The following is a 15,082-nucleotide window of genomic DNA, read 5'->3' as shown; positions in this document are numbered from 1 at the left end:
GATCATTGAAAGGTTTGTGCACTGCACACAGGTTCTCCTGACTATATCCTTGCTTGTGCCCTCCTGTGTAATGTGCAACCAGGCTGCTTTGGTCTCCTGGAGAGGTGTCTTCTGCCCATCGGAAGGGAGGAGGACCTCCCAGCATGCTCTGACTTCCTCCATAAGCATATGGAGGGAGTGATGGGAGAGCCTGGGTGCAGCCTTGCACCTCTGTGCAGTGCTTGTCAGTGTTTGCGGCACCTCAATGTTGTAGAACACTGACAGCACAAATGTCGATAGAAAGTTGCCCATGGTTCTGTTAAGGAAATCGGCTGATGACGTGTCATGAATGACATCACCAGACCCTCTTCCTCCGGAAATGCGCTGGGCAGGCTTCACAAGCCCTATCAATGGAAATTCATTTTAGACAGCAGGATGGAGCCAGCAGCGGGGCCACAACCAACAACCGACACTGCCCGCCCCAAACTTGCCGAGGTATGGGAAATCCCGGCCTCTGAGTTCCTCCAATTCTGGCCTCTTGCACAGCTCCGACTTCCTTCGCCCTACCGTTGGTGGTTGTGCCTTCAGCTATCTGGGCCCTAAGCTCTGGAATTCCCTTCCTAAACGTTTCCGCTTTTCTACCTCTCTTTCCTCTTTTGAAACCTTCCTCTTTGACCTAGCTTTTGGTCACCTGTCCTAATGTCTCCTTCTCAGTCTCTGTGTTAATTGTTCTGGCTAATTACGCTCGTGAGATGCCCTGGGACATTTTACTACGTAAAGGCGCCATATAAATGCAAGTTCTTGTGTCATCCAAGTGGCTGATGCTTCCACCTCTACGTGCAGGTTGCCAGCTGCACACGGCAAGTAGCACGAAGCAGCTCGGGATCTCAAACCTGGGTGCAAGCGGCTGCAACTTGTCCCAGAAGCAGATGGCTGCAAGGATTGAAGAAACACAGGACCTCAGGTCACCAGACCAGCATCGCACCCATCACGCCCCAGATCCCGCCCATTCACAGTGACTGGCACACAGTGCAGGGAGGCAGCTGGCCAGAGCTCGACTCGGCTCGAGGGCCACACAAGGTGACTTGTGGGAGTCAGAGAATTCTAAGCCTGCCTCTGCTACCTCCTCTTTCTCCCCCTTTCTAGTCAAGTGGGAAAGCTACCAGGCTGGAAGATATCTGTTGTCTCAGTCATGTTGCGCTTGTTGTTTGATTTTTTCTTTTCTTTCTGATCATTAGAAGTTACATGTCTGAAATAGGTAAATGTTTAATTACAATTTTTAAAGTTAGCAAAACCTTGCACAAAACTTCAAAGGTTTACATTAGTTGAACTCCAGTTTGCACCTGTTCGAATAGGTGATCTTGTTGTTTAAAGTTATATTTTTCAAAATGTTTTTTCAAATTTCTAAAAAAAAAGTTTAACATTTAAATTGAGCACTTTTGTTATTTAAATATGTTTCTTATGGTAGAATAATGGAAGATTCTACATATTACATAGAATTCACATCATGGAAACTGGCCATTCCACCCAACTGGTCCATGCCGGTGCTTTGGCTCCACAAGAGCCTCCTCCCACCCTACTTCATCTAACACTATCAGCATCAATGTTCCCTCTAATTTTTTTTTGGGGGGAACACAGCTCTTTTAACGGGCAGTGCAGCACATTTAAAATTCTGCACATTGGTGGTTTTCCTATTTAAAAGCCAACGAGCAGGCTATGCGGGATCTCCAGAGCACTGCGTGGCCAACATTGATCAGCATACCTTTCTTCCCCTTGTCTTTATCCAGCTTCCCTTCACTCCATCTATGCTATTCGCCTCAACTACTCCCTGTGGTAGCGAGTTCCAAATTCTAGCATTCTCAAAGAGGTTTCACATTTTTTATTCCAACTTTTTTATTTGTCGTTAACAATTTGCACTTTAACATTTTTGTAATGAAACGTTATTTGAATTTGAAGAGATCTGTGTCTGATGGTTGCAACCTCTGAAGGTGGTGAAGAAACCATTGGGTAGACGTCTGCGCCACCAGCCCTCCCCTCTTAAACACATGCCTCCTGTGGACATGCCAAGTCCCTTTGCTCCATCTCCTGCAGTGCAGGATCTTTGGCCTGTATTGGCTCCTGCATTGTAGGTCAAGATCCAGACCTTCAGTCATGGTGAAGTTGTGCAGGCGCAACACACTATGACAATCCTCGTCTCTCTCTCTCTCTCTGGGGAGTAATTAAGTGTATTCCCAGATCTATCCAGGCATCTGAGACGACTCTTCAGCGTATCAGCTGTGGCTCAGTCTCACACTCGCCTCTGAGTCAGAAGTTTGTGGGTTCAAGTCCCACTCCAGGGACTTGAGCACATAAATCTAGGCTGACACTCCAGTGCAGTGCTGAGGGAGTGCTGCATTGTTGAAGGTGCTATCTTTCGGATGAGAAATTAAACAGAGGTCCCACCTGCCCTCTCAGGTGGACGTAAAAGATCCCATGGTACTATTTCAAAGAAGAGCAGGGGAATTATCCTCAGTGTCCTGGCCAATATTTATCCCTCAATCAACATAACAAAAATAGATTAACTGGTCATTATCACGTTGCTGTTCGTGGGAGTTTGCTGTGCACAAGTTGGCTCCTGTGTTTCCCACGATACAACATGACTACACTCCAAAAATACTTCATTGGCTGTAAGGGCTTTGAGATGTTTGGTGGTCATGAAAGGCACTGTATAAATGCAAGTCTTTCTTTATTATTTCTTCAGCACTCCAATGATTTGGTAAATGACCAATGGTGGACTCATGCACTTGTTTGTGTCTCTCCTCAACTTCGGTCTGCAGGGCACGAAAGGGCGCCATCAGCCACGCCAACAGAGATAAGCCTTGCCACCAAATATCCATCCTTCCACCGCTCCCCCAGCCCCAAGCAGGCATGCTGTTACTGAACTGCACACGATGAATGCACCGTGACAGGCCCCCCGCGGGTTCGCATACAGGATACGCAGCCAGGTGTCGCAGACTATCTGCAATTTGAGGGAGTGGAAGCCCTTTTTGTTCATGTTGCTTTGCGGGTTGTGAAGGGTAGTCTTCACGTGCTTTCTGTCAAACGCTCCCAGCACTCTGGGGAAGCCAGAAATCCTCTCGAAGCTTAATGCTCTCTGCCTTTGCTCCACCGCAGACATTGCAAATTTGGTTAACTCTTTAGCCCCATGGAACAAGGCTCCAGTCACCCGTTGAATGCTGTCACTACCCTTTGACTGATCCGACACTGATCCCCCGTGGATGCCTGGAACAGGGCTCCAGTCACCTGTTAAATGCTGTCACTACCCTTTGAATGATCCGACACAGGTCCCCCGTGGATGCCTGGAAGGATCCAGACCCATAACAGTTGAGAGCCATGGTCACCTTAAGTTCCACTGTTGGGGCTCTGCAGCACATGGACCCAGGCTTCAGGTCATCTCAGAGCAAATCTGACACTCCAGTGCAGTACGTATAGATAACTTTCACTTCAGTTATTTCATAATTAAGAACTAAACATTGTTCACTAGTTAGTTGTCAATTTAACGTGTTATTGTCATATAATTCACTGCAGTTGCAAGAGTTCTAATTGTAGTACCCTGTATTGTGATATTTGGTGAGGGATAGGGATGTGACAGGGATTGGCAGTCGACCAAATTGATAGGCTGGCCGACAGCCAGGTGGGAAAACCAACGGCAGGAGGCTGCAGCCGGGGACCCTTGGGTTCCCGTCAATCGGGAGGGCAGCAGGCTGCCGATCGGGGCTTGGAGGGGGCGATGACAGCTACAATTGCAGATCAGGACGTAAATCAGTGGTTGAGGGGAGGTCGCCGATCGCCATAGGGGCGCGAGAGAGACTGCGATTGGCAGAAGGGAGACTGAAGGCTTCCTTGAGGGGCCGGGGGGAGCACTTCTGACTCACAAGGAGTGCTATAAAAAGCGCATACCTTATAGAGCTAGTGCTCCTATTTGCACTGCGGGAGCCTGATTTAAATATTATAATGAAGTGACCTGCTTCGCCACAATGGGATATTCGCATGGTATACTACCCGCCACTGTAATGCCCTGGGTTGGGTTTGCTTTTCACAGTTTTTAAGAGTTTAACCACCCCCCAACCTGACCTTTCCCACGCATTATGGGACGGTTAATATCGAGGCCATAGTCTGCTCGGTGGAGCCGATTAGGAACCAAAAAGGAGACCTATGCATAGAGGCAGAGGGCATGCCTGAAGTACAAAATGAGTAATTTACATCTGTCTTTATCAAGGAAGAAGATGCTGCCAAAGTCATATTAAAGGAGGAGGTAGTTGAGATACTGGATGGGATAAAAATTGATAAAGAGGAGGTACTAGAAAGGCTGGCTAGATAAACTAGATAAATCACCAGGACCGGATGGGATGCATCCAAGGATGCTGAGAGAGCTATGGGTGGAAATTGCAGAGGTACTGGCCATAATCTTCTAATCCTCCTTAGATACAGGGGGCGTTGCCAGAAGACTGAAGAATTGCAAATGTTACACCCTTGTTCAAAAAAGGATGTAAGGATAAACCCAGCAACTACAGGCCAGACAGCTTAACCTCTGTAATGGGGAAGCTTTTAGAAACAATAATCCGGGACAAAATTAACAGTCTCTTGGACAAGTGTGGATTAATTAAGGAAAGCCAGCACGGATTTGTTAAAGGCAAATTGTGTTTATCGAACTTGATTGAGTTTTTTGATGAGGTAACATAGAGGGTTGATGAGGGCAATGTGGTTGACGTGGTGTACATGGACTTTCAAAAGGCGTTGATAAAGTGCCACATAATAGGCTCTCCGGCAAGGTTGAAGGGACAGTGGCAGCATGGATATGAAATTGGCCAAGTGACAGGAAACAGAGAGTAGTGTTGAATGGTTGTTTTTCGGACTGGAGGAAGGTATACAGTGATGTTCCCCAGGGGTCAGTACTTGGATCACTGCTTTTCCTGGTATGTATTAATAACTTGATGTACAGGGCATAATTTCAAAATCTGCAGATGACACAGAACTTACAAGTATAGTGAACAGTGAGGAAGATAGTGATAGATTCAAGAGGACATACACAGGCTGGTGAAATGGGTGGCTATGTGGCAGATGAAATTTAACCCAGAAAAGTAAGAAATTATACATTTTGGTGGGAAGAATGAGGAGAGGCAATATAAACCATAGGGTACAATTCTAAAGGGGATGAATGAACAGAGCGACCTGGGGGTATATGTGCACAAATCATTGAAGGTGGCAGGGCAGGTTGAGAAAGTAGTTAAAAAAGCATATGGGATCCTGGGCTTCATAAATAGAGGCAAAGAGTACAAAAGCAAGGAAGTTATGATGAACCTTTATAAAACACTGGTTCGGCTTCAACTGGAGTACTGTATCCAATTCTGCGCACCGCACTTTAGGAAGAATGTGAAGGCCTTAGAGAGGATGCAGAAAAGATTGATGAGAATGGTTCCAGGGATGGGGAACTAGATTTACATGGATAGACTGGAGAAGTTGGGGTTGTTCTCCTTAGAGCAGAAGAAATTTGAGAGGAGATTTGATAAAGGTGTTCAAGATCATGACAGGTCTAAATAGAGTAAATAGAGAGAAACTTCCCATTGGCAGAAGGGTCGAGAGCCAGAGGACACAGATTTAAGGTGATGGCAGAAAAACCAAAGGCGACATGAGGAAAAACTTTTTTTATGCAGCGATGTTAGGATCTGGAATACACTGCCTGAAAGGGTGGTGGAGGCAGATTCAATTGTGGTTTTCAAAAGAGAATTGGATAAGTATCTGAAGGAAAAGAATATGCAGGGCTACGAGAAAAGACCGGGGGAGTGGAACTAGCTGAAGTGCTCTTGCAGATAGCCAGCATGGGCTTGATGGGCCGAATGGCCTCCTTCTGTGCTGAAACCATTCTATGATTCTATGATTATTATTAAATTGATACTGATCTTCAAGTTTCAATGATAAAAAAACTGCCCATATAAATTGTAGTTAGAAATCAACACCTGCTAACAAAGTACATTGTGCCACAGCACTGCAGAAATTGAATTCCTCGTCCCTGTTTAATAATTGTATGGATGTTTTCAGTAGGTGTCACTTAGTTTGTGTATACATACATGCAAACAACTACAAAAGGTTACTACTATTCTCTACAGCAGAAGTCATGATTACCCATACTCCAGTGTATAAGATGTAACTTAAAGACAACTTCTAATGATCAAATGCAACTTAGGGACATAGGAACAGGAGTAGGCCATTCAGCCTCTCAAGCCTGTTCCGGCATTCAATTAGATCATGATTGATCTGCATTTTAAGTCCATATACCCACCATTGGCCCATATCCCTGCATACCTTTGGTTAATAAAAAGCTATCAATCTCTGATTTAAAATTAACAAATAATCTAGCATCAATTGCCATTTGCAGAGGAGAGTTCCAAACTTCTACCACCCTTTCTGTGCAGAAGTGTTTCCTAATTTCACTCCTGAAAGGTCTAGCTTTAATTTTTAGACCATGCCCCCTAGTCCTAGAATCCCCAACCGGCAGAAATAGTTTCTCTCTATCTTCGATCAGATCACCTCTTAACCTTTTAAATTATACAACCCTAATCTGTGTAATCTCTCCACATAATTTAACCCTTGGAGTCTGGGTATCATTCTGGTAAACCTATGCTGCACTCCCTCCGAGGCCAATGTAGCTTTCCTAGGGTGTGGTGCCCAGAACTGCTCACAGTACACCAGGTGTGGTCTAACCAGGGCTTTGTATAGCTGCAGCATAACTCTAGTCCTCTAGATATAAATGCCAGCATTCAATTAGCCTTTTTCATTATTTTATGTACCTGTTCATGACATTTTAATGATCTACGTACCCGAATCCGCAAGTCTCTTTGGACAGCCACTGTTTTTAGCTTTTCATCATTTAGAAAGTATCCTGTTCTATCCTTTTTAGTTCCAAAGTGGATGACCTCACATTTGCTTACCCTGAAATCTATTTGCCACAGTTTTGCCCATTCAATTAATTACTTTGCCAAAGGGTCCTTTCCTGATATTTATTGTATATGTAACAGCAAATAACAGTTTGCAATATAATGCTTCTGATATATTTCAGTGATGTGACAGTCCCAGTCGACTTTATTACTTATATGGGCATGCTTCATTTGCAGTTATTCACTCACAAATTGCATGTTTTCCCCACTGTGTTAGCAATGATAAAGAGTGCATTTCACCTACATTCATTCAAATGTAAACTTTTAAAGCATTACATTTGGTTCTGTAAATGAATGTGTTGCTAAGTAAATAGCTTGTCTTGAAACTGTTGCAGGTTATATTTCCAACTGGTACAAACATAAGCATTAATATGTTTCTTATTTTGTGCCTCGAGTAATGAAACTGGACACCAACTACATACCTCCCTTACAGTATCAAGGAACTGTCCAACACTCCTCCAAAAGTGAAACTGACCACATTTGAAATTAGATTTCTTTATAATGTTAATGGTAAACTGAAAGTAATTCTACTTTTGCCATGTTATTCAGAAGTTTAGTTCTCAAGTGAGCAATTTCCTTAAGATTGTACACGCCATCAACAATTACACAAAGGCTTTGCTAGAGCAGACACAGAGCAACTGTTTCCACTTATGGGGAAGAGCAAAATTAGAGACCATCAATATAAGATAGTCACCAAGAAATCCAATAGGGAATTCAGAAGGAACTTATTTACCCAGAGAGTGGTGGGAATGTAGAACTAGCTACCACAGGGAGTGGCTGAGGCAAATAGTATAGATGCATTTAAGGGGAAACTAGATGAGCATATGAGGCAGCAAGGATTAGAGGGCTATGAGGAAGGATGGGAGGAAGCTCCAGTCAAACATAAACGCCGGCATGGACTGGTTGGGCCGAATGGCCTGTTTTTCGCTTGCATATACGTTATTCTAAAAGAAAACGCTTTAGAACATAATCCTACAATAAATATTAAACACAACCGCTAATGTATCTCGCCGTACTTTAATGCTATATTTCAAAACTCCCAAACAATTATGAGTGTGTCTATGATTTCAGTCAGAATTGGGGATTTCCGCAGAAGCTTTAATATTTCGGGGTATAATCATGCCTTACGAAGTAAAATGCTGTTCAACCATTTGTCTTTGCAAAAATCGGATACTCTTGAGTTCTAACTAGTGACAATAAAGAATGTCGGATGCTCGTTCCACCTGCAGAGGTACAAAGGCTAACCTCTTTTAGCTCCAGGGGAAATGAAATTGCAACAAAATTAAACTTCACTTCACTTGGCCTCCGCCTTTGCTGGCAGCGCTGGGGGATTCACGGGAAATAATTAGAGGGGATTGAAACAGTCAGAGTGCCTTGAAATCTCCTGAGGTGCCTTTATCCACACTTCATAATTGACACCTTGCGAACTGTTTTAATTTAAACTAATATAGCACTTGCGAACCCAAATTACGAAAGAAATACGTTTCCTAAACAAACTAAGTTCGTTACAAGTAAACATCTGGCTGACTTTAGTATATTAAAAGCACCCCACACACCACCGGAACCCAAACACGTCTGTATCTTTAGTTATTCCTATCCGGCTGAGTGAAGCCATTCTGATGTGAAAATAGTTTACGGAACAGTAGGTTTATGATAATATTGGTGGTAGTGAAGTTGCTAATTGAACTGGATTGTTTGGACAAGATACTCATACAGATGTTGCCACAGAAAATAGCGACTTCATGCCAAGTTATTTCTGTAACATAATATACACACGAACTGAGAATGTGCAGCCGGCTTCAGTAATGTAAAGACTGCAGTTTCAAAGAGAGTGGAAGATTAGATCAAACTTGATTTCTGGAAACTAAACTCCAATTAATTATTGCACAGAAACGCGTAAGATCTCCAAAAGTGCATTTAAAAAATAAGTGATACGCATTTCTTTGGGTTTCCACGTTGAATTATTTCTGTAACTTTGTGTGAAGTTTGCTGCGGAACTGACTGATGGTCGCGCCATAAACTCTAATGGTGTTCTGTGTTTCGTCTGGCAGAGAAATGTAAAAGGAGGACTGTTTAAGTCGTTCTCTCTCGGAAAAAAAAGAAAATATACGGTCCGCTGTTAGCCATCTGCTAAACCGGTCGGCAGCGCTGCTTCTTTGATCCCCTTTGTAACCGAGATGAGAAAATGACAGCATTGCAGTGCTAGCAAGGATATAGCAGAGATCTATAAATTTGTCACGAATCAAAAGGCAGCAACTCCCCTGGAGTTAACAAAGAAAGCAGTGACTTAAAAAAAATGCATTTGTTGACATCTGTTAAGAAAGTTTGATCACCGTTATTATCACAACCTGCTTTGACAAGAAACCTTTTTGTTTAAGTATATACACACTAGCTCTATTTATGACAGACTATTACACTTCCACTTGCAAAGATTTCTTTGCGTGGGATTATCCGTCAATTTGACAATCTCTGACAGGATTTTCTTCTCAACTCCTTTTTGACATAGGATCTTACCATTATGTTTGAAAGACTTAGCAAAGTGTCTTATCACGGTTCTTTCTAAAATTAGAATAAATCGCATCAAGTTTATCCGCACTTCGTAAAGCATTTCATTGCATTTTTTTGTAATTAGCGCTGGGTTTTTCGCTCCGACCTGTGCTTATTTAACCTGGGATTACAGAACTTTAACTCCAGGGTTTCAAACTCCGTTGAAAGCATGCACGTTAACAATAATTGAGCAATTAAATCATGTGCAAGTTTATCTCTTCACAATAATTTCTGTGACCAATCTCAGCTTATTTGTTTTGTTGGTGGGAGTATTCTGATGCACTATTCCTAGATTTCCCTCACTGATGCCAACGACCTATGATAGGAAGAGTTTCTCTCAAATCTGTACACATTTTCAGGGGATGTTACTTCGCGTTCAAATACGTGCTCCTTTCTGAGGTGGATGCGCTTGATAAATGCAACCGATAAAGTTTGCAGAAATTGAATGAACATCCCAGCTAAAAATAACATTTTAAAGTAAACTTTCTCTCACTCTGGGAAGGGCGAAGGTTTGAGGTAGAGCTATATGTTTTAGATAGATAGATAGATAGATAGAGACACGGACAGGCAGACAAACAGATAGACAGAGAGACAGACATATATACAGATAGATAGAGACACAGATAGACAAACAGATAAATAGATAGACAAACAAATACAAATAGACAGACATACAGACACAGATAGACAGAGAGACAGACAGATAACAGATAGATAGAGACACAGACAAACAGATAGATAGACACAGACACAGATAGACAGACATACAGACAAACAGACACAGATAGACAGACAGACAGAGATAGACAGAGTCAGACAGATATACAGATAGACAAACAGATAGAAAGACAGACACAGAGAGACAGACGGATATATGACAACTGCCTTCATCCATCAGCTGAAGCACAGAACCGAACCTAAGTTTACAAAGAATACAGCAAAAAACACCAAAAATAACATTTATAATTCCTACTGAACACCTGAAGAACAGAATTGAGGTATGAAGGCCAACAATACTGAAGACTCAGCGCGTCTCATAGCCATGCCATGCCCGGGGGAGAGGGGGTGCTGGACTGGGAAGCGGCTGGTTACCTAGGTTGACGAAGCTCATGACCATGTCGGCGTCGTTGAGGAAGTTGGTGTCGTGCAGGCTGGCGAGAGGCGGGCTCTGTGTGGGCAGTGCGGCGCGGTACGGCACGGCGCCCCTGGCCGCTCCTCGCTCCGCCTCCTGCTCGCCCGACATCGCGTTGTACAGGTCGAGCATGAAGAGGGGAGCCGAGGAGCTGTGCTTGCCCACCGAGAAGGGCCGGGGACGGTGCGGCAGCCCCAGGATGGACAGGATCTCCCGCTGGATCTCCCGCCTCTCGTGGTTCCGCAAACGCCTGTAGATGAAGCTGGAGTGGACGTGGTGATCCGCAAAATTCCCCTCGGCGCTTCCCACAAACACGCAACAGATCCACAGCAGTCCCACGGTTGCTTTAGAGAGACCTCTTCGTTTGTTCATTGCACTGATGTCTTTCTGTTTAATAAATGCAGGGTTTTGTTGTTGCTGGTTGGTTATTTGTTTGTTCTGCCTTTATAACTTTGTCTCTGTCAACAGTTGCCCTTTTCTTTCATAAAGTCCCGGGCAGGTCCAGGAGTTAGCTGTCAGCAGCAGCAGCAGGCAGGTAATGCGTTCATAGCGCCGCTGGAAATCCCACTTTGGTTGGGTTTAGGTTTTATATGTGCTGCTTCAGCAACGACAAAAACTGCAGCAGCCGTTAGTTCCCCCCTCGCTTTCCTTAAAGAAAAACATACAAGTATTTGTTTTTTTTTAAGCCTCTCTCTTGGTGTCTTGTCTTGCCAGAGTTTAGAGTGGAGCGGCAGTCGTGACTGTGCCGCGGTTCCTCTGCGTGTGTGAGTTACTGCGTGCAGGCTTCGTCTCTCTCTCTCAGCTACACGCTCCGCACTGGCCTCAATCCACCGCTAGCTGGCGCACGCATTACCAGCTCTCCCCAGCACCCACCCACCCCCTCTCCTGCAACACTCCGGGCTCTGACCTGCCTCTGATCTCCATCTGCAATGTTGAACATGCCAGCTTTTGTTTCACCTTCCAGGCGCCTGTTTTTTTTTTAAGCAATTTTTGTAAAAATTGTTCATTTATTTAAAAGCAATCTTCTGGTTGCTGAAGGTTAAAGAAGGCAAGTTGCTAAGTTGTCTTTATTTTTACTGCAATGATATTTGGCAATTTTGTATCAGTGACCGACATCGCAGGACTGAGCTTGCAGTTTGAGAAAAATAAAGGTGCTCTTTTCAAGTGTTCGCCTCGATTTGGCAAACACGGGGCTATTTTCCTGCAGCAGCTCTCAATCCGCTCTGGTGTTGTCCGGAGTCACTCTGACAGCATGGTCATGGTGGGCGGTTTAGGGTGCTGCAGTCGTGTCCGGCTGGCTGCTGGTCTGGAGCAATGTGAAAGATGGCTCTGGCAGGGTGAGCCATCTGGGGCTCCTTTGTAAGCTGGCTGAGCCTCACCGACTGCACCATGATGTGACAGCTCCGGCAAATCAGCCCACCGAATCGCACGCCGGCTGCTTGAGTCGGCACCTGTGGCGCAGTCTTCAAATGCTCCCCCCTCCCAGCAAGTAGTGAAAGTATGTAGAAGATGGCACTGTGCCCTGCAATACTGCTGTCACATCTGGACCAAATATACAACTGCAGCAGAAGTGTGGCCTTATTAAACAGAGTGATGGATTGTTTGCATGAATGGACGTGAGCAGAGTCCTAAACTGGGTGGGAACTTTCCGTGCACGTCCCCAACCCTGGTATTTGTATTTAATTCCTTCTAGCCATTTCTTGTGTACTTCTATTAATTACTTGGAAGGGAGTTGGAATTATAATTCAATCGAATGATGTTCTGAACCGCACTTTATGAACACCGGCAGAATCCTGAGATTGCACTCCAGAATTTAACCGAAATCCAACTTTTCTTTTTGACACAAAGGCCAAGTATGAGCCAAGTAGCATCAAAAGGTGACAGGAGCAGCCGGTAACTGAAAAGCCGGCAGCACTTCTTAGTTACATGGTACATCAGAGGAAGCTGAACATCCATTGATGTTTTCTGGGAGACCTCTGGCACCAACAACAATGACATGAAAAGGTAATTGGGGGGAAATAGTCAGAAATTGTTCCATCTCTAGCCATCTATCCCTGTACTACTACAACAGCAAAGTGCTGCGGATGCTGGAATCTGAAATACAAACAGTAAATGCTGGAAATCTCAGCGGGTCAGACAGCACCTGTGGAGAGAAAAACAGAGTTAACATTTCAGGTCGACGACCCTGAAGACGCAAACAATTTCCCGCCGCAAAATGTACCGCTCCACCCGGGCTAACGCTGCAATAGAGGAGCGACCGAATTTTCACCTCTTGAACTCTAACCTAACCAGCGCAATGTCAAGTGCATTTTGGGTGCAATTTCCCGATTGTACCCAAAGCAGAAATTCTACCCCATTATGTCTGAGCCTCAGTTGTGGCTAATAAGCACTTCACCAGAGATGTTCCTGCTTTACTTTGAATTCTCAATTGTTTTACTCAAATATCTCCTGCAATCTATTTCCCACAGCAACTGATGATTACTTTCCAACAACAGGGTTTAGCTTTAAACTGAACACTAATAAGTATTTCCTCTTATAACATTTCTTGTTAACCATTCCTTGCATCTAATATTTCCTGTGCTGTCAACAGGGTTATTTAGCATATTGCTACCAATACACCATAGAGAAAATGCTCACTTGAGTCAACGTACTTTACTGTGCAATAACCATGGGCTAGAAATTCAGCACCATTTCCGCCCAGTTTCTCGGGGTAGTCCTATTTTTTTGTTGAAAATCACGCAGTCCAAGTTTCATAAAGGGGTTATGCCGGCGGTTTCAAAATAGCGCTGGGGAGCAGGCTGCCGACGTGGAAGACTGGAAAAAAACACCACCACCCGAGTTTGGTGGTAGCGGTGTTCCGCAGCTGAGGGAAAATGTACCGCCCACGAGAAAGCAGCTGGAGCTGGACGGTAGGTATGAAGCCCTGAAAAAAAGGTAAGTTAAAGTTTTTTAAAATTCTTTTACAGCGATTCAGTGGAAAAGGTTCCTGAGAATGTTTTCAGATTTTTTTATTTTTTGTTTTCTGGAAAAATATTTTTTGTGTTTTCCCCCCTCCCTAGTCCCAACCCGCAGCCTCAGACTAAATTTTGAGTAAGTACCGCCCAATTTGCCCAGGATCGCGTCTTCCAGCTAGAATCCGCATGTAAAACCCATTTTTCCCACCGGGCAGAATGGTTTCCTTTTTTTGATCAATTTTTCGCCGGCGTTAATTTAATAATCTTAGCGGTTTTTTGGGCGGCATTCCGGCGGTGATGGATTTTGTGGAAATTCTAACCCCGAAGGTGATATTCTTAATTCATCACTTCAAAATTAATCTCACCACTATTACCACTAGTGACATCTCTATAGCCACCAGGACTTTATCCTATTGTTCATAGAATCCTACAACATAAAAGAAGGCCAAAGCTTTGAAAGTGCTACCCAATTTGTTCCACTTCCCTGCTCTTTCCCCACAGCCCTGCAAAATTCTCCTTTTCACGTATATATCAATTTCCTTTTGAAAGTTACTATTGAACCTCCTTCCACCACCCTTTCAGATCGTGCATTCCAGATCATAACAACTCGCTGCGTAGAAAAAAATCACTTCATTTCCCCCTTTGATTTTTTGCCAATCTGTGTCCTTTGGTTAGTGTCCCTTCTGCAGTGGAAACATGTTTCTTGTTATGTACTCTATCGAAACACCTCATAATTTTGAACACATCTATTAAATCTTCCCTTAACCTTTTCTGCTGTGAGGAGAACAATCCCAGCTTCTCCAGTCTTGCCACATAACTGAAGTCTCTCATATATGGTACCATTCTGGTAAATTTCCTCTGCCCCCTTTCCAAAGCCTTGGCATCTTTCTTAAAGTGTGGTGGCCACAATTGGCGACAATACTCTAGCTGAGGCCTAACCAGTAAGTTATACAAGTTTACTATAATTTATTTGCTGTGGACTCTCTGGTGGTTAAATTGGATACGACTCGAAAATGGAAGCAGGGATCGCAGTGTATGATTAACCCGCGCCTGTTCATTGTGTTGCAGGCAGCATTATATATTTGTGCTGTCTGCTGTTTTACATGATTGCTGCATGCAGCCAATGCTACCAATTGGCTATTCATTGGCTGCATGTATCAGCAGGGGGGCCCAATATCACAGGTGGCTAGCGTTACTTAAAGGCAGCCTGCACCTCTTAAAGTGGAGTTGCATTGTGGCTGCAAGAAGTGGTGGGAGGCCTTTGTGAACTGAATCACTGGGGCTGAAATTTCGGTCGGAGGCTTCCTGCAGGCAATTGCCTCTGACCTAAATCTACGAAAGTACCTGGTGGTCCGGGAGGAGCCTGTGATTCCGGTGGGGAGGCCTTCTCTTCCCGCGCTGCGAAGCGCGCTCCCGTCATCGAGGTTCCCACGCAGAAGGTGCAGTGATGTGTGACTGCTCAGCCAATCAGGTACTGTATTCCACAGCTTTCTCAT

At 44.2% G+C, this 15,082-nt stretch overlaps 1 protein-coding gene across 1 annotated transcript in view; it reads right to left on the bottom strand.

The window, feature by feature from the left end:
• Window positions 1-11,004, bottom strand: part of bmp5 (bone morphogenetic protein 5) — a 262,311-nt gene extending 251,307 nt beyond the window's left edge. The window contains exon 1 of the mRNA XM_070884339.1: window positions 10,593-11,004. Coding sequence (XP_070740440.1) covers window positions 10,593-11,004 — 412 coding nt within the window. The remainder of the gene's footprint in view (window positions 1-10,592) is intronic.
• Window positions 11,005-15,082: the final 4,078 nt, after the last annotated feature.

The sequence above is a fragment of the Pristiophorus japonicus genome, chromosome 7 (genome assembly GCF_044704955.1).
Source record: "Pristiophorus japonicus isolate sPriJap1 chromosome 7, sPriJap1.hap1, whole genome shotgun sequence".
In the NCBI taxonomy this organism is placed as follows: domain Eukaryota; kingdom Metazoa; phylum Chordata; class Chondrichthyes; family Pristiophoridae; genus Pristiophorus; species Pristiophorus japonicus.
Note: the sequence above shows the minus strand (reverse complement) of the source record. Positions and strands in the feature narration are given on the sequence as shown.